Raw genomic sequence first — 20,617 nt, 5'->3', positions numbered from 1 at the left:
GCTGTGTTTACTCAGTTCTGTATTTGTGAATGTATTTCCCCAATTTATCTTAATAAATCCCAATTGCCCATTAAACAGACTTATAAAGATTGTTTGTAACAAGTGGTATTCAATGTGGGGCATAAGATAGTAGTAGGAAGTTTTTCTGTGTCCCAGCCAGCTGGTGGTCAGGACAAATCTCTCCCACTTGTGTCCCCCAAGTAAACACAGAGGCTTAGATTAATTATAACTGCATGGACATTAGTGCAGGCTTATTACTGACTAGCTCTTACACTTAAATTAACCCATAATTCTTATTTATGTTTAGCCATGTGGCTTGGTACCTTTTCTCAGTTCTGCTTTGTCATCTTGTCTCCTCTATGTCTGGCTGGTGACTCTTGACTCAGCCCTTCCTCTTCATAGAATTCTCTTCTCTGCTTGCCCGCCTGTACTTCCTCCCTGGCTACTGGCCAATCAGTGTTTTATTTATCAACCAATCAGAGCAACACATATTCACAGCATACAGAGCGACATCCCACAGCATAAGATTGTTTGTAACAATATCCAATTCTGAAAACACAATAAAATTTTCCTCTTTCTAAAATATTAACCCTAAGGCATTTTATTATAGTCATGGGAAACTGCTGAAGGCATGTGGTCCTTAGCACCCTTTCTAGAGACTTACAGCAGAACTGAAAAACATGGTTTGTAGCATTTCAATGAGTTAGAAGTCTTTATCTTCCAATTGCTTCATTTGAGCAGGAAGTTTTGCTCAATAAAGATCTGTGGCTGAGAGGCCGATAATGTTTAATTTCTATGTGTGACTGTAGAAATTATGGGTCAGAACTGGTAAATAAAAGACACAAGCAGCACTTTCCTTCTCCATTCCACCCCATTACTAGGTTTTCAGTGAATAATTCAGGGTATTTAGGAGAAGTATATGGGGCTCAAGAAGGAGTAAAAGCTTTTGTATATTTTTGGTGTTGAGGATGGAATGCAGGGTCTTATGCATGCTGTGCAAGTGCACTACAACCAAGGTATACTTCTAGCCTCTTGGGTACATAATGACTTTTAACAAATTAAAATATAATAGTGATTGGCATATTTTGCCTGTTAACATAGGATAAAAATAATCCTTATTGATATAGGTTTTGAGGATGAAGATGTCTCTTTATTTATAGTTATAAGGTAAAGAACATGTCTAGGCCAATACAGTCATTGTATCTATATATTCTACACACTATTATGTGTACATATGTATTTACATTCATTAGTATAGATTAAGCATTTAGTAGCCACTTAAATACTAGTTATTATCACCATCATCACTATTGTTTTTAAATTATTGTCCTAGCTGGGCACTGGGTAAAACAACAAACAAACAAACAAGCAGACAAGCAGACAAGCAAGCAGTGCCTTGAGGGAGTACAGTAAATCTTTTCACAAGATGGTGTTTATTTAGTCTTTGTGTTGCCCAATGAGAAATCCATCCTCACTGTTCTAGAGTATGTAGGATTTTATTGATGTTTGCTAGCGTATGTAGCTAGCTTCTGTTATCCATGTTCTATATTTCATTGAATTTGTAGTAATCATCCAGAGGACACCGGACTGTCAGGGATGGCATATAGGAGTTGTAGCTGGGGCTACACTGGTATGCAGGAGTTGCACAGCCTCCATTTTCACTCTCCCAGGGGTTTGCCAGTGTCCGTACTCCTTCATTTCTGAGGAATTCTGTTTTCAATAGAACTCTGTATCATGACCTCTTCATATATGAGTCTGAAAAATCAATACAAAACAAATACATTCTCATATGACGTAAGCAAACAGTTTTAATTATGCATGTGTACTCATCAGGGATACTAGAGAGGTTTGAATTGTGTGTGACTAGACTTGAGTTAAAATTCCCAGTGGATGACAGGAAAACACATTTTAAACAAGTCCCATAAGTGATTCTAATACCTAATATTTTAACCCATTGATCTACTTACAGAATTAAAAATGGATATATTCTTATTGTTCTGTCATTTTTTCAGTTTTCAGTTTTGTTGCATGCACAGTTCTGTGGGTTTCTTTTTTTAGCTGTTGTTGTTCAGGAGATGCTTTCTCTTCCTTCCTTCCTTCCTTCCTTCCTTCCTTCCTTCCTTCCTTCCTTCCTTCCTTCCTTCCTTCTTTCCTTCCTTCCTCCCCTCTTTTCCCTTCCCTTCCCTTCCTTCCTTCTTCCTTCTTCCCTCCCTTCTTTCCTGCTCCTCTCCCCCGCCCCCCTCCTTTCAAAGGATCTTATGCTTCCCAAGTCACTAAATAGCTGAAGATGACTTTGAACTTCTGACCTTCCTGATCCCACCTTCAAGAGCTAGGATTACAGGAGTGTGATATTCCACCTGGTGTATGTTGTGCTGGAGTTCAAACCCAGTGCGCGCACGGCAAGCACTCTGCCAAACGAGCTACCTCTTCAGTCCACAGTCCAGGAAACATTTTAAGGCCCATTTGTAATTCTGTTGATTTTTCTTTATGTTCTCATGTTTATGTTTTTTCAATTTTTTTATGTTTTCATTTTGTTGACTTGTATTTTTTACATTTAGCATTTCATTTCTTCTGTTTACATTGCTTGTTTTCCATCTGAATTTCTCAGGATGGAGTTTTAGGTCACTAATCCATGAACTTTTTTCTTTCTATACTATGTTTGTGTCCTTTTGATGAGTATTGCATTGTGTATATGTACCATGTTTCCAGTATGCATCATTTACTGATGGGCATGTAGGTTACTTCTGTCTCCTAGCCGTTGTAAATAGAGCAGCAATGAACAAAGATGAGCAAGTTTCTCTGTAGTAGGATAGGGAGTCCTTTGAGTCTGTGTACAAGAGTGGTACAGATGGGCTGCATGGTATATCTATTTCTAGCTTTTTAAGGAACCCCCACACTGATTTCCATCATGACTGTGACAGTTTAAAAATATTTTGACAATCTTTCAAAAAATGGGATCTTATCATATAAGACGAGTAAGTCTGGTCTTGGTTGGTTAGGCTATTTAAAACTGTGTTTATATAGGAATATTTAGGAGTGTTTCTTCAGAAGGTTTGTCTGAAAGACTCTTATATTTCAGAAGATTTCTCCAAAATGATTATGTTCATTGTCATGTAACACTTTTTTCTCTAATGGAGAAATAATACTCCCTTTCTTCATAAAAATATTATTTAAAACAATGCTACATGTATCCATCACATTTCTAGTCCATGAACAAAATAAGTGGCGTAAACAGCTTAAAAGAGGGAGGATCTATTTGGACTCAAGGTTTAGGGGCCACAATTCATCACGGCAAGAAGGCCCGGCAGTGGAGGGATGGGGAACTGTCCTCAGAGGAGTTTGCAGCTCAGCTAGCTTAAATCTCTGCAAAATAGGAAGCAGGGTGATCCTTGCTTGAACAGGAGGAAGGGGCTGACTATTATGTTCAAGGCCTGCCTCCTGGTATCCCACTTCCTCCACTTAAGACCCACAGTTTCCTGGAACAGCACACCATCAGCTAAGGACCAGACATTCAAATACATACATGACCCTGTGGGGGCCATTTCATATTCAAACTATAACGCCGGTAAGGGTTTAGTCATTCATTTTTGCCATCAAGTCTACAGTGAGAAACTGCAAGGAACCACATAGCTTGACCTATTATGAGTTGTGTAACCTTTCTGGATCCGATAAAACGGGCATGTATTTGGGTAACTGCAGCCTTAGCTGTCCACCAGCGTTCTTAGCTGTAATGTTCTTAATCCACAAAATAGTGACAATGACAGCCAAGTTCGTCTCATTACTGTTGTGGAGCAGAAATGGAACACTGTCTGTAAACCACCAAGCCCCAGTGCCACTCACAGGGAGGTATCCTTTGCAGATGAAGAGCTGTGGATGCTTCCTATAAAGGAACGAAACTTCGCTTTCAATCCTAACACACCATTAAAGGTATGAGGTGGGCCTGGGTAAGTCTTAACCCTCATGCTTTGACAATGATCTACATGCTGTGTTTTCCCATTTTAGTAGCTCTCTCTGGCAATTCTAGTAGGCAGTTGAGGAGAATCTGCCTTGATTGAAAGGATAGCCTCGGGAAACAAATCATTTAGAAAGAATTTAAGGTTTAATCCTTAGTTATTTAAAAGATTATGTGGAGGCTTCAGCATCAGCAGAGCAAAGAGCAGGTATATGGTGTTTTAAAGTACAGTCTGCAGACAGCATTAGTCCCCGACTTTTTTTGATCAATATAAGCGCCAAGTAGCTGCTGCTGTATTTTTTTAATCACCGATAAATTAAGCTTCCAAAAATTGCATCTCTGCTCATAATTCAATAACATGAGCTCCCCCCCCCCAAAGGATATGATTGGTCTTTTCAATCGAGGGGTGGGGAGAACAGCGACATCTTGAAAATGAGTACTTTTATTCAATAATGTTTAACATCAGCGGAGGTGAAAAGCAAGTGGAGCGTTGCTTTGGAAAGAACCAATAAGAAGATGTGACAGATCTGAGCAGATCCAGCTAGAAGCCCAGGAAGGAAACTTCTGGTTTTGGCAGGCCCTTCCATACACGGTGAGTTTTAACAAAGGGTTGGAATAATTTAGAAAGGACACATTCTATTATCTACTGTCTAAAATTGGACTTGGAGTTGAACGGTCAGTGAGGGGGTTTATCCAGGTATTATGATTCACAGGGCAAAGAGATCACAACCTGGATTTGATGGGGATGGCATGGGGATCGGTGTCCTGGTGTCCTTCTTTCCTTTTTTTTTTTTTTTTTTTGACTTTGTAAGAACAAGGAACCAGGTAGAAACTGATCAGAATCCTCATTCTTAATAATGATGTGTAATTGAAGTTTTTTTTTTCCTTATTGAGTTTTGGCCCATATCTATCAAGTAATGCTTAAAAATGGCATCTAAAAAATAGCATTTCAGATCATTTCAGATGTTTTTCCTGAAATATCCATTGACAAAATAAACATGTGTTTAGCCTCTATGTTCCTCTTTGTATTTTTTTAAACCTTGCATGATGTACTTCATTTTTGAGAGGGAATGAATAAGTTCTAATGTTGAAAATTCTACATGTTTCACACTGACCCTTACTATCAATTCTGATTGTGTTTCCTGTTGATGGTTGCTATTAGCCACCATTATTTGTAGTTATTCTGTGGCTGTAAATCATAGCTCATGATCTGCATAGATCTGTGAGCGCAGAGCTGGAATGTTTGAATGTGGGGAGCAAGCTAGGGAATTCCTGGCCCCCTTCTCAAAGTCCTTTTCTCCCCTCGCGTTTCTTTTCCCATGATTGGAGGGCTGAGGAGGAGATGAGATGGCTGCAGTGAGGCTGACGTCGATGGTGCTCTGTAGGTAAGGATCCTGGGTCCTGTGCTCCTTGATGATGCTGATGGGAATTCAGAGGTCACTGCTCCATATCTGGTCTCTACAGCATCCTGTGTACTTGTAGGATAGTCTTAGGCCAAGAACTAAGGTCATTGTTGAGCACAGAGGGTTGTGGTATTTGACTGCTTTCCCAGGAAGGGCTCTTGGATGTATGCAAGGTTCTCCAGGAGAGATGGAGAATGTATGGTTTGCTGGAGATGGGCAACACTATCTGGCCTTGTAGTAGGAAGTCCCTCTCATCCTTTAAATAAAAGTTATTGAAGACAAACAGTCACACTAATAATTGTTTTGTAAGATGTGTACCTTGTGGATGTGTATTTGTTTAGGGGAGGTAGGTTGGAGACAACGTGGGCTTGAATTGATTTGAAACTTGCTGCTTGGAGTTTCAGAGGAGATGGCGGATGAAATAAACACTGGCTACATGAGGCATGACAGTTTAAGACAGTAGTGACAATCTAAAAATATTCAAGTGGCTCCTTCTATCGCTTAGGATTTTCTTTCTGCTTCAAGCTGAAATTGTTGAAAATAAATTGGCATAAAGGTTGTTATTCTCAACAGATAACACGGCTCTATTTCTCACATGGCTTAGAAGATATTGAGTTTATTGATTACTCTGTTGCTTGCTTGGTTATGCACAAAAGCATTTTTTCTTTCCTCCCCTTTTCCCCCTCTTCTAGCCTTGTCGGCTCTCTTCCTTATGCTCCATGGGTTCTCTTATATATCCACTTAAGTGGGCTGAAAACAAATGCTATTCTTTTGCTTTATTGCCTAGGATCATATTGGATCATATATATAGAGTTGGAAGAGCGTGTGTGCATGTCTGTATGAGACACACCCTCAGCCAGTTTCTAGCTTTCCTCTTGGCTGTGAGCATTTTGCTGGTAGAAAAGGCAAAGAAGTCATTAGCAGTCTCTAACAGATAAATGTTACCCTGGCTTCGGGGATTTGTGCTCCACAACTATTTTATTTCTTGATTTCTACTTCATATGTGGCCGTGATTTCTGGCTGTTTTCGTTGTATAGTAGGAGCATAGTACATCTTTATGTTGTCAGAATAATCCCAACTTTTTAAGACCATCAGATTTGATCCACAGTAAATTAGGACAGTGTTGACATTATCATGGCTGAAGACCTTTCTGGAGCATCTACAGCTGCTCAGACAGAAGAAAAGCTTTACTAAGCCCTGACTTAAGTTTGCTAATTTATAGGACACTCGGGGAACAAGAAAAGACACGATTATTAGGTTATAAATCCTCTCCATGTTACAAGGGAGTTAGACTTCTGATTGATATCCACCCAGGGCAGTGTTGGCTTCAGAGAAAGCACAGCTGGGAACAGCTGCCTGGGTGGTAAAATTCCAGGGCTCTCAGAAGGTTCCATGCAGAAAATCCAAACCCAAACAACAATAACAAAACCTCTTTAATTTCAGATCCTGCAAAGTACCACATACACAGCAAGGGCCTGCGCATCATGTATGGTAAATAAATATTTAAATGAATGAATAACTTGATGGTTTGAATGTTTCACTAATATAACCACTAACAGATCTTATGTTACAATTCACAGATTAATATTTCAAAAAGTGACATACCATTGGCAGTTAGCTGAGAATTATGGGTATCATTAAGAACCTTGCTCGCCAAATGAAATGTAAAGAGCTACCATTAAGCTGCATATAATAACTATGGTATCTATACATGTGTATATGTTTATATATGTACAAGACATATGTGTATACACAGGTACGTGTATAAAACACAAATCAATTTTAGTCCTTGAAACATGTATTTCTATATTGTTTCCCTATGTTTTTCTTCACTTAAAATATTAACTGGTACACGGTGTTTTCCCCTCGGTTGTAATGGCATTATCATTCTATAACAATGACATTTTTCAGCTCACTTCTTGAAGGGAAGAATTAGATACCACTGTGGTGGTGTGATGGGGAAGACCCGGATTGAAGCTGTGTGGGAGAAGAGGCAGACTGGGAGTTCCAGGAGCTCAAGTGAGCTGCCTTTCTCCCTGGTCCTTAATGAGCTAATTCCTGTGCAACCCTGACCCATACTGCCTGACTCACTGGGTTTGGAGAGGAAGGGAAAAGGCAGTTGTTTCTGATCTGCTGGGCTGGGCTTGAATTTTTGGAGTTTATATAATGATGAACGATTTTTTTCTGTTGTTATTGTTACTGTTAAGATAATAGGAAAAGTAGGTCTCACTTGATAAAGACCTGTGCAAACCAGCAATGTGAAATCTGAATCAGACTTGCCACGCAGCAAATTTGACCCCCAGGCTTGACTGTTTCAGGGTTCACTGTTCCTCTTTCTTTGATAGGCTTCTTTGTTTTTAGACTTCCATCTTCTTTCATAGCATTATTTACAATTCCCTCATCCATGACTGATAGAACCTGTATCATGCCATGTTTCCCATTGGTAGGTCTCTGTCATTAGCTTCCCAGACTCTATACAGTAAAATTTTCACAGGTGCTGATGGATTGAATCTCATGTTCACAGATAATTTATCACCAGTGGTAATTTTTGCCATGATGACAAGAACTTAGGCCTAGTTATGACTCAAGTTATCACTTAATTTCTAATATGGATCCATAGAGGATAGAAGATATATCTATACTGTCAAATTTATTGTAAGGCTCCAAGAGCTGTTTAAAACTTGTATGCATGATCAGGAGTGGGAAGTGATTTTGGCTTTGTGTGTGTGTGTTTGTGTGTGTGTGTGTGTGTGTGTGTGTGTGTGTGTGTGTGTGTGTGTGTGTATGTGAACTGTTATGAGAAAGCCTTAGGTGCCTTTATTTAGGGTCAAAGAGTTCCTGACTAGGCAATGGGAGCAGTGGGTATATTTTATTGCTTAAAGGTTTATGCTAATATGAGTAATCCAAAGTTCGTAAGTCTGGGAAAAGTAGGTATTCTGGCATGTAAAAATTAGATAGGGCTTCTCGCCTCTATGTGTTTGCAAATTTACTGTGTTGGACTGAGGAGATGGCTCAGCAGCTAAATCTCATACCCTGCATGTGTGAGGACCAGAGTTTGCATATTCAGAAATACCCAGAAAATATCAGGTGGGTGTGGCGTCACAGCAGTCTTGGGAGGCAGAGACAGGGCCAAGGGACTTGCCAGCAAGAGTGACATCTCTCGGGACTTGCTTGATAACAATGTGAGAGGGACTGAGGATGATTACCGGCATCATCCTAGGCCTTCCTCCATGTGTATGCCCCACACCTGTGCTCCCACCCAAGCAAACGGGCCCATGTAACCATGACAACCACACACATTGGGAAAATCAGAAACAGAAAAGAAATTCACTATCTCGTTGATAATGGGCGTCAGATGTGATTTTTCCAGAAGTTGCCGTAGATCAGAATTTAAGGATTTGCTTGAAATCTGAGGGTGAGTGCCAGATCTGACAGCCCTCATCTTGTGTTTCTGAAGCTAAGGGATTAGACAGCCAGAGTGCCTGGAGAGCTTGGGATGGAAGACTTTACCAGAAGGAGGGCAATCAGGAGCTTGACAGATAGAAAGAAAACCCCTGGCTTGGGGCAGGACTAGAGGAGATGGAGTGGGCCTGGCAGCCAGGATTTCCAGTTCAAGCCCTCTGTAGCTCCTGGGGAGAATGGGAACGAATATTAACTACCAGAGTGTCCTCAAACTGCAGTTACATCTGTCACATGCCAGTTCTCACCGAAATGCCCGGTGTGGGCTGTAAACGGTCCGTCAGAAAGGGGTTAAATCTGTCCTTTTACAGAAACTGAAAATACCTCTGTGACATCTACGGATTGCCGATCACCCTGTGCGAGGCTGATCCTGACGCTTCTATTGTCTCAGAGGGCCGCGCAGCGACACCTACTGGTGCAGTTTGAAATGAGCTAGCTCCGAAGTGAACCCTGGGAAGTAATAGTTCTCCTCTTCTATGCTAGGACTTAATGACTGTCCCACAGGACGTTGTTACCTCAGCAGTGTGTGCCACTTTCCAGAAGTACCGACTCCTTCCTTACCAGGGAGGGGTAGCGTGGGACTTGAGTTTTTGTAGAGTTGCTTTTTTTTTTTTGGTAAACCTTTCAAAATCAAAATTCAAAAGATCAATAGCCCAAAATTCTGTGTGTTTTGGAGGGTTCCTCATTGCTCAGGGTCTTGTCCTGGGCTTGAAGGAGGGTGGTGGTGTTCTCTGTTTTAGGAAAATCTAAACCTTCCTAAGCCTGAACTTTGTGTGCCTTAATCAAGACCCAATTCTTTTCTAAACAGCCTCATTTTTTTCCCCTAAGATTTATTTCATTTTTAAGCATGTGATTGTGTGTATGTGAATATGTATGCTAGTGTGTCTCTGTGTGAGTGTGTGTATGTGTGCATGTATGTGTGTGCATGTATGTGTGTGTGATTGTGGGTATGTATGTGTTTAAGTGTGTGTGTGTGTGTGTGTGTGTGTGTGTGTGTGTGTGTGCATAGTAAGGTCAGAGGAACCAAATCTTCCTGGAGCTGAGACACAGGTGACTCTGAGCTACCCAGTCTGGATTCTGGGGACCAAACTCGGGTGTCCTATAAGAATACTGTGTGTTCTTAACCACTGAGCCAGCTCTCCAGCCCCTAATTTTTTAAATATATGTCTTTAACATTTATTTTTGAGAATTTCATATACATATATCATTCCTTCAATTCTACTCCAGCTCCCCCAGGTCACCCTCCATCTTAATTTCATCTTTTTTTTTTAATAGCATACTGAGTCTAATTTGTGTTGCCCGTATACACACGGGTGCACGGCCACCTACTGGACCGTGGTTAATCCACCAGAGGCCACATCCTCAAAGAAAACTGCCTCTCCTTCCCTTAGCAGCCATCAACTGTCAACAGCTACTTAGCTATGGACGGAGGCTGGTGCACCCCTCCCCCATTTGTGAACAATCTCAACTTTTAGGTTAACCTGGTCAGTTTCTGACCTCTTAGCTTCATTTAGTGAAGTACCCATGTTCCTTGGCACTGACTGCTCTGTTTCTCCCCTTAGAGAACTCTACAGCTCACCAAGCATGTAGGGAACGGAGACGATTGGGCTATCACTGTACTCTTGACAGGTCAAACAGTGTACACCTTGCCCACATTTCACACAGCAGCCTCTCTTAGTTCAGGTCTTTACAAAGTTTGCTAAGGAGCAATAGCATAAACCAGTCTTCGGCCTCTTATTCACTGCAGGGAGGTGTGAAGAGGCTCAGAGGAAGCCTGAGGAGAAGATGCAGGCTTGCCCAGACTGCAAATTGAACAACGGAGTGTTGGTGTGTTTACGTCATTTTAAGAAAAGCGCTGAACTTTTTTTTCCTCCCTGGGCGCTAATCATCCATAGGGCTCCGGAGTGTGCCTTTTGTTTTACAGAAAACGGCGCATCTGTGAGCAGATCCAAAGGGACATATTATTCCTTCTGTTAAGATCTCTGCTGATTTGCTTTACAGACCCCTGGTGGTGTGAGAACAGCATGGCCTTAAACCACACTGCCCTGCCCCAGGACGAGCACCTGCCACACTATCTTCGAGATGAGGACCCCTTTGCTTCCAAACTTTCCTGGGAAGCGGATTTAGTGGCTGGCTTTTACCTAACAATAATCGGTAAGCTTCCTTAATGCTCTGTGTCAGAGGCTGCATTGAGAGATATCAGAGGCTGTGTTGATTTTGCACAAACGATTCTGATACTTACATGGATATTAGCGGAGGTGGGGAAGGCGGGTTGGCATTATGGCAGTCAATCAATGTTTCATAAAAACAACTTCTACTGTCCTTAGGGAAAAATACTCCAAAGAGCTTTCACAGTGAATTCTTTAGAGATTATTTCATTTTGGTCACTTAACTAGTAGGCTGGCTTTTTGAATATCAAAAGTGTGATAATGAATATATTTCTGTCCTAAGAGAGTGGCCCTTAGACCACTTGCTGGCCCTGTGTTTCAGCTCTCTCTTCTCACAACCCAGGGAACTGTGGCCCAGCACAGTGGTGACAGCGGACACTGCCTTAGAAATTGCACCATATCAACACTGCTAAGATAGAAATTACACTGGTGATCAATGGAAACCAGCCTAGGGTGGAAAGATTTTTGTGTAGCATTCACGCAGGGTTGCTTCTGTCTGTGGTTAGACTGTATTATCCAACCCAGCAGCCACCCGGGGCTCCTGTGCACACAAACTATTACCTTTCAAATGAGCATACTGTAGTGAAAATGCATGCTTCCTAGTGGAGGTTTAGTACTGGAAAAATAATGTACAAATATCTCATTAAGAATTTGCAATATAAAATGCCCGTTGAACTCGTAATTTCTGGATTAGATGAGGCATCTAATTGCTACAACTAATTTACTTATGTGCTTTTATGTTACTTAATGTGGCTACCAGAAAAAGTTAAAGTGTATGTGTAGCTCATGTTTCTGGTTTATATTATATTTCTGTTGGATTGCACTAAGGCAGACAGTCCAGATTTATAACATTTGGCTGGGTGTGGTAACACATGTCTTTAACCTCAGCATTTGGGAAGCATAAGCAGACAGATCTCTGTGAGTTTAAGGCCATTCTGGTCTACAGAGAAGAGTTCCCGACCAGCCAGAGCTACACAGTGGTACCCTGCTTTTAAAATAAATAGTTACAACATTTATTGAATTTAAAGTTGTCATATTAAGTTTGGATGTGTGATGAGCAGCTGGCTTCCATCTTTAGGTTTATATGTCTTTAATATTTTCAGATGTTGGTTCAAGCCTGGTTTCTCAACCTCTCTTTCTTTCTCTCTCCTTTTTCTGTCCCTTCCACTATCCCTCCCTTCCCTCTTCTCTCCCTTCCCGACGTCCTTCATCTCTCTCTGACTGGCGAAGAAATTCATGTAATTCCTGAACTTAGAAAAACTCATTAGAAAGTTCTTGAGATCCCTCTATGGTCAGTGCTTGAGGCAGAAAGAATTTGTGAGATTAAAAAACATGCTCTATTGCAAAATAATTCCCAGGGTCATTATACTTACCATGAGCATTCAACTACTTTTCATTTAATTCAAATTTGTCCTTTCCAACACAAATATACGAAGTGGCTGGGAATAGAGTAACGAAAAGCCCTTTGCTGGAATAGAGACTGCTTCAGAGTAAAGTCCACATCATGTTTTTATTTAACTGAGTGATCGGAAGAGGCAGACGAGCAAGCATTTCATAAATTGAACTTAATTTATTTCAGTCAGTTGCAAGGGATGGTTTGAAAACAGCATCTTTAACCAGATAAATGGCTCTAGGCAATGTAGCAGTTGGAGGACTCTGAGCTCATTCCTTCCTAGCTTGAAGGATTCTAGCAAGAGAGTCCAGCAGTGTGGGTGGGAAAATGAGAGAAGTTCTCACTTGATGCATGATGGATTCAAGGGAATCAAAGGCAGATGTGAGTCTTGAGTCGAGCTTAGAAATTAGGTGTTGACCAAAGAGTTCCCCAAGCAAAGGAGTGTCAGATGAATTGGGGAGAGAAATTGAAGTCACAGACATGTGGGATGAGGGAAGAAGGGTAGATTTGGATGAGGATGGAGGTGCTTGGACTCTTTCTAGACCCATGTCTTGCCCATGTGTGGTTGTTACATGTCTAGGTCCCCTTTAAGGAGCCAGAGTGGACAGAGCAACATTCTTGGTCATTTTTGTTAAATACTAGGAATTGTAGGGGAAACTGCAGAATGAAACCCCAGTTTGGCAGGCAGGAGAAATAAATGTGAGACCCATTTTCCACTCTCCACTTTTTCACATTAACATTTGCTTTATTAACTGCCCACAGAGGAAGGCTTTTTGTCCTTCTTATTTGCAAAAGATACAGGATTTTGATGATCAAAAAATGTCCACCCCATAGTCTCTATTGTCTTAATCTTGTTTTCCTTAGTGTTAAAAATACATGTGATTTATCTTTAAGCTCATCTGCAGACAAGGTTGCTTGTGCAAACAATGGAACATGGCATTTAATAGAATTCATTATTTTTTAAATCACCATGGGCACTGGGTGAAACCCTATGAAATAGGGTTAGTAACAATGTAAAGAAACGCAAATAAGAAATATTCTCAAGAGATGCTGGCAGGCAAAAGGGCATCAGACAAACCTTCTAAATTGACTGCGTGCGAATACTTAACTGTTTTTACTCTTTTTTTTTTTTTGGATATGACATGGATGGAATTTGTCTTATTATTTTTGAGCTGCATTTTTGCACTTTCTTTTCCCAGCGTGCCTTGCTAGATGGTTTCTTATCAGGAGACAGGAGTTGCCTTTCATCTGCTTTAGACCTGTACAATCCCTTCAACTTTTCTGCCCTTTTGCTTTAAGAAAGCTAAAGAGGCTTTCACGGACCATGAAGCGTCTTTGACTCCAGAGAGCCAGCATCTCCTAGGAGCACAATGCAGTCAGGTCCTGGTGGCTTCGTACCATCAGCAGAGACACACATTTTTCCCCTTGTCCCCCCCCAAATGAATTGTGGTGGAGAAATTAAAATAGAAATTAAAACAGACAACTCTGGGTCTCTCCGTTAATGCTTTCCTTATTCCTTACTACTGAAGGCAGCTGTACCAGATTCCCATTTACATACAGCTACACTATGAAGCAAGAATTCCTGAGGAAATCTACTCTACATGTTAAGCTATGGAAGTAGGTGTATTCTTTTCTTAAATACAGTCAGTAGATAATGGGTCTTTTTTTTTTTTTTGAATTTTAACTGGGTTTGTAAGAACTTTGGAACAGTTTTATTGTAATACCCAAACCAACTTGTCATTAATAAAAGAGTATGCAACCTTGGGAACACACGTATGTCATTGTTGTTAGGTCTGGTGGGTTGAGGGTCACTTTCTCTCCCCTTGGTGGGAGGGGGAGTGCCCATGTTATCAGTTGTTACACACTTACCTTTGACACCTAGACCAGTGCTAGCTGAAGGCATTCTGTGTTCCAGATACTGAGGGTTCATACCACCTCAGGAGTCGAAGCCCTGGGGTGTCCAGGAGATGACCCCTTCCTTGCAAGGAGTCACAACAGCCACCTCTGACCACACCTTTCTCGCATGCTGGTGCTCCTATGGAAGCCCACAGTGGTACTAAAGTCACCCTCTTGGTTGACTTTATCTTCAGGACATATAAATAGTTAAGGGGTTGATCCCAGTTATCCAAGGGAGGGAGTCTTTTAAAGCCAATACTTTATAAAAATGGCCGAGGAAAACAATCTGCCCTGGGGGCCGGTACAAGAACTGACCATTGGGATTCCCACATCCTCCTGAGCCTAACTGGGAAGTTAGCGGTTCCATTGTCTGGGTAAGTTCAGTCCTGCAATCCCTGACTCCTGTTCCTTTCGAGGCAACCCATCCCTTGCCTGTCATTCACAATTCATGCTTTTGATTTCATCTTCTTAATTTAGACTTTTATTTAGTGGCCTCTCATTACCCTCTGAATCTGTGGTATCCATTTTTGAAAGTGTTTCATGTGCAAGTGAATGCTAATCCTCATTCTAATGATGGGACATTTTATTTTTCTTTGTAGGGATTCTCTCTACATTTGGAAATGGGTATGTCCTTTATATGTCTTATAGACGCAAGAAGAAACTGAGACCTGCTGAAATCATGACTATCAATTTAGCAGTCTGTGATCTGGGGATATCAGGTAACACGGCCTTGCTGTTCCTTCTTTGTGGGGTTATAAGATCTTAGTCATTCTAAATCACTCCCTGGCTCAGAGCTCAATCTTGTCACCACCCACTTCATTTCTACCTTCACAAAGCATATTTGCCGTGTTTGTAGACAGTCAATGAAACGTCTGTTAAGGACGTTTAGAGAGAGAGCATGGAGTTGGGTGAGTGGGAAGGTAGCAAGATTCTGGGAGGAGTTGGAGGAGGGCAAAAACATGATCAAAACATATTGTATACAAAATAAAAACAAAAATTCTTTTCTTTTCTTCCTTCCTTCTTCATTTCTTTCTTTCATTTCCCTCCTTTTCCTTTTGAGGCAAGGTTTCCTGTAGCTCAGGCTGTCCCTTGCCTTGCTGTGTCCGTGAGGATGACTAGACCCTTCACCCTCCTGTAACAAATTACCCCCAAGTTCCTGCCATGAGGAGATTTCTATCAGGGTCCAGAGCAGATGCTACAAGCAGCCAAGGATACTAATCTGAGAGATATCAAATGAATCTAAGCACACTGAGTTAATCTTTAGTCCATTCACTTCACTCTTCTCAGGCAATTCTATCTACACCGTTTCTTTTCTGTTCTCATTCTTCGCTCCTCTCAGTCCCTCCTGCTCTCAGTCCCTTCTGCTGTTCTCTCATGTCTATCTAGCTCTTTCCCCATCTCCATCCTCATCTTTGTTCTTCTAAATCCATTCCCCCAGTGCTCTCAGAGAGCCAGTATATATACACAAGCAGTAATTCTTTGGCAAAGCCATGTGGGACTTGGAATTTTCAGGGTCACAGAGAGAGGTGATAAGGATCCACACATAAAGCAATAAATGTCAGCTTCCAATTACAGCTCAAAAGGGGAGCGACTGAAGGGGAGTTCTCTGGTAGGGTCAACTGAAGGCTAAGATCCATTAGGGAATCTGGGAATAGCACCTGGCTGAGGAGGAATAAAAGCTTAATTTGCACAGGAAAGAAGCTTGGCACCTATCACCTGCCTGGCCTTGGGCAGTCTCCGTGGGTCAGTGGGAAGTAACTACCTTAACTCAGTAACTAGAAAATGGCTAAAACATCATTCCAGGAATGTGAGCAGTAAATCTTTTAAGTTAGGGTCTTGTGTAAATAACCCAGGGTGAAGTTAAGGAGCTGAGGATTTAATTGCCAGTGGTTATTTTCTCTTATCTGTAAGTGAGATAAGCTAATATTTATCTATGTGCAGTTTTGTCCTTGGAAAAAGTTATCCTTGCTGAAATACTTTTGTATGGAGAATGGCCCTGGCCAGGTATATGTTAATGAAAAATAAACACAGCTGGGGACGGTTCTCCAATTACCCCAAATATAAAGGGAAAGTTGTGCCCAAGATTGAGATGCAATCGTGAGATTACATGTGCACATAACATGGAGATGCACGGTTAATGGGGGGAATCATAGCTGTTATTGCACAAGAAGTTTACAACAAGAGATAGTCAGTTCATTCAAAAAGCAGTAATTCCGTAACGCCTTGAGTGATGGTTTCCTCTAACAGAACCCTTAGTTCTGATAGGTTGACCTTCTGAACTCTAGTTGTCACTGCTGTATACTCCCATGGACTTTTACTACCAGCGGCTCTCAATACTCCTGTCCTTCCACATAGCACAAGACAGCACTATGGCTGGATCTTTGTTGTTGTTGTTGCCAAATATTTTCTTTCTTTCTTATTTATTTATTTTCCTTGCACATATATATGTGTGTACATGCACTTTCACATATTTGGACAAATTTGTATGGTTACACATTCATGTGTATGTGTGTGTGCATGCATAATCACCTGTATGTGGTGCACATGCAAGCGCGCGTGCGTGTGCGCACAGGTCAGAAGCTGATGTCAGTGTTTTCCTCCATCCTTTGCTACCTTATGGACTGAGACAGGGTATTTCATTTGGATTCTTAGCTCACCAATTTGCTTCTCTAGCTATCCAGCTTGCCTTAGGGAATCCACTCTCTCTGCCTCCTATGGGCCGGTCACTCAGGGTCTATATGGGTGCTGAGGATCTGAACTTTGGCCCTCCCATTTATATGACAAGCACTCTACCCATGGAGCTATTTCCCAAGCCTGTCATTCAGATCTTGCTGTGCCCCAGGCATGTTAAGTGTTAAGGATAACATTTCAGACAACACAAGATACTGTAAATGCATTGAACTACAGATTGGGAATCTAACAGCCCATGGCTTTGCGCTCCATGGCTGCTCTCCCACTATCATGGAAATCTGGTGAAAACAAACTGTAACAGGACAGCATCTTGAAGGGAAAATACCGGCCAAAGACAGTGACAGGTCACCATGAGAGTCCACAAGAGCTACTGGGTCAACAGTGATCTTTAATTGTAACTTAAAGACGGATCACAAGCTTCTGCTTCCATGGTCCTTCAAGTGGGCTGCACAAAAACATTACTGGGGGGCACTTAAAAGTACTCATGTCGGGGAGTTTAATTCAGGGGGTTGAGAGGCTCAGTGGGTAAAGGGCTTGCTATGCAGCTGTGCACGCATGAAGTCCTGAGTTTGGATCCTCAGCGTCCATGGGTGGGACAGCATGTATCCATAATCCTAGCACTGGGAAGTGGAGACAGGAACCCCCAGGGGGCTTGCATTCCAGCTTCAGGGATAGACTTGGTCCCCCAAATAAGATGGTAGAGAAAGACACCCGCATTGACATTTGGTCTGCACACGTGCACAAGCAAATGTGTGCATCTGCTCACACATGACACACACAGACACACACACACACAGATACAGACATACATCTACCCACGTGGGCACCTCCATGCATTTCCAGCCAAGTTACTGTGTGGACAAAATTGAAAATTGGATTTTTCCCTTGCTTCTTAGAACTGTTTAGATAGCCCAGCAAAGAGGAGCTGTAATATTTTTTCTTTAACTGTAATTCATTTAAGAAGGAGTAATTCCGTGTGTGTATTAGCCCTTCTATGAAGTGCCAAGGTTGCCTAGCTGATTTGGATTCAAACATTGGCTAACCAGTTGTGGTTTCAAGTTGTTAGTGAAGTGTTTGTTTTTATGTGGAAACTTTTTTCTAAGAGCAGTTTCCCGCTGCTCTTTAAAAATAGTACATCTCTCTTCATAAACAGAATTTTCGACTATCACTAGTTTTTAAAAATTAAGCTTAATAATAATCCTCGACCTGTCGAATTGCTACAATATTAAACAGCGGACATGTTGTCCTCAGAGATTGCCTGCTCCCGGCTACTTGGGGAGGTGTTACTGGGTAAGGATAGACCCCAGTATCAAAAGCCCTCATGTGGTAAATGTGCGTGTTCAACAGAAAAGGAATGTGGCACCAAGCCCCTTTCCCTGTGTGAACCCCGAGGTTTGTGAGTCTGCAAAGTGGCTGACATTTGGGCTGTGGCCACGCGATGGCGCTAGAGCAGCAGGAATGGTCTGGTTTTTCTCCATCCGCTCACCTAAGGCTCCCTTGTTCTGAGTGTAAAATGTCTGTCCTAGTGAACTCTGTCATTTCAGCTACATCCTTCACCAGTGAGTAATACCTGACTGTTGCTGAAGGCTGACGCAGATCAGGCTCAAATTAAAACACGCTCTTAATTGGTCTGATGCATTGAAACTGCTCCCAGCCTTGCCAGCCTGCCCTGAGATCACAGAAACTGCCTGGCCTCCTACCTTCCCCTGCAAATGCACTTACAGGAATCCACCAGAACGCGTTTTCTTCCATCTGAATTTTTTCTAGTTAATCTAGGTCATGTTGAGTGTCTGTAATACACTTTCTTCCAATACCTCCTAGAATTTTCGGTCTTTTTCCTTACCCAGCTGCATTCTATTCTAAATACTGAAGCACATTCTAAGTCAGACGTGTTGCATATATGCAGCTAATGCAGGTTGTCATAGGCACAAAGGCTCGTGCTGAAGGACATGCAGGAGAGTCAGGTGGAGAGTCAGAGAAGGTAAGCCGCTGCCTGAGTTCCCTCCAGGCATGTTGCATCAGCAGATCTAGGGGTTGGAAGTCCTGGACATTGACAGCGAAAGCAAAGCCAAGCAAAATACAATGAAAACAACTGGGGTGACTCTAACAGCAGCCAGGCTGAGGAGTGTTCTACTACGTGGAGGAGACAGACAGACAGGCAGAGAGACAGACAGACACATACACGTAGATGGGTGGGTGGATGGATGGATGGATACTCGTTGTAGCTGACCCTACCTACAAGACACATCAAGGGCTCCATTGACTCCAGGCTGAGCACAGACGTATGCTCATAACTCTATCACTTGGGAGGTGAAGACAAGCAGACCAGGAGCTCAAGGTCATCCTGTATCTTCAGCTACAGAATACATTTGAGGCCAGTTTGGGTTACATGAGACCCTGTCTCAAGAACCAACCAATCAACACACACACACACACACACACACACACACACACACACACACACACACGCACACCCCCCAAATAAAACTCCACTATGGATGGAGACCTGGCACAGATACCAGTTTTGGTCTGTAGGCCACGTGTATCTTCTCTGCTGCTTTGGCCTCCACACCAGGGGGTTCTTCACAAGTTTGGAGTCTACTGTCTTCTCTGCCAGAAGACTCTTCAGTCCACTGGTTCTGCCTGTACCTAAATGTCACTCCCTATGTGAAACAACGCTTCCTGTCTATCTCGGAACTCCATTTCTCTTTACCCCAGTGGCTCCTATCTGTCATCCTGTCATATTCTCTCCCTGCTCTCTGGGCATGGTTGTCAACACAGCGAACCTTGTATTTACTAATAGATATCTTGCGTTTGAACTTTACATTTATTAAAATGCCTCTCGTATTGGAATGAGCAATAACTCAACAGAACAAGTGAGACAAAGAATGAACAGAGGAGGAAAACCTGCAAGAGAACATGGAAAATCTGGTTTTAATCTAAAAATGAAAGAGTTTAAAGAAGTTATTGCTGAACGATTTTTGCTAGTTTTTTAGAAATAGTACCCAAAGTAATGAGTTTTCTTACAGGATTGTCTCCATACTTTTCATTAAATCTCCTCCCTTCCCTCCCTCTCCCTTCCCCCTCACCCCTACTCATTCCCGGTGTTATCCTTCCTAACTAGTCCTGTGTTCCTAAACATTTTCAAACATCAAATAATATCATAAAATGGCCATAAATAAGATGATATTTTTTTTCCTGATTGAAAGGAGGTTGGTCTCTCTGTGTCCAGTTTCCCCTCACCCACACAGAGTCACACACACACAGATGGTACAGCCTTGCACACACCCATCCACATACCTGTGTACGTGCAGACATGCACACATACTGAGCCATGCACAAAGGCACACATATACACATATGCATGCATATATGTATACATACACAGAAATATGTGTGCTATCAGAGGAGCCAGAGGGAGGAGCATTTGAGAATTACTGTAGTGGTAAAGTTTCTTCCAACTCCAAGATTCCTCCCAGTTTTCATGTTCTGAATCCTTTCATTTCCCTGCAAGTACCTGAATTTCTGTTTTGTATTCATTGACAATAACCACAGGAAATAGTAAAATGAAGATATATCTATACATATCATTTTATCATACATATATATCGTAGATAAATTCAAAATTGAGCAAATATATGTGAGACTAACACCT

The 20,617-nt window shown here is 41.8% G+C and overlaps 1 protein-coding gene across 1 annotated transcript in view; it reads left to right on the top strand.

The window, feature by feature from the left end:
* Positions 1-10,838: 10,838 nt before the first annotated feature.
* The window catches only part of Opn5 (opsin 5), a 53,645-nt gene continuing 43,866 nt past the window's right edge, over positions 10,839-20,617 (top strand). The window contains exons 1-2 of the mRNA XM_052745381.1: positions 10,839-10,968; positions 14,871-14,990. Of these exons, the coding sequence (XP_052601341.1) occupies positions 10,839-10,968; positions 14,871-14,990 (250 nt within the window). The remainder of the gene's footprint in view (positions 10,969-14,870; positions 14,991-20,617) is intronic.

Source organism: Peromyscus californicus, unplaced genomic scaffold (assembly GCF_007827085.1).
Source record: "Peromyscus californicus insignis strain IS unplaced genomic scaffold, ASM782708v3 Scaffold_19__1_contigs__length_69161282, whole genome shotgun sequence".
Classification (NCBI taxonomy): Eukaryota; Metazoa; Chordata; class Mammalia; order Rodentia; family Cricetidae; genus Peromyscus; species Peromyscus californicus.
Note: the sequence above shows the minus strand (reverse complement) of the source record. Positions and strands in the feature narration are given on the sequence as shown.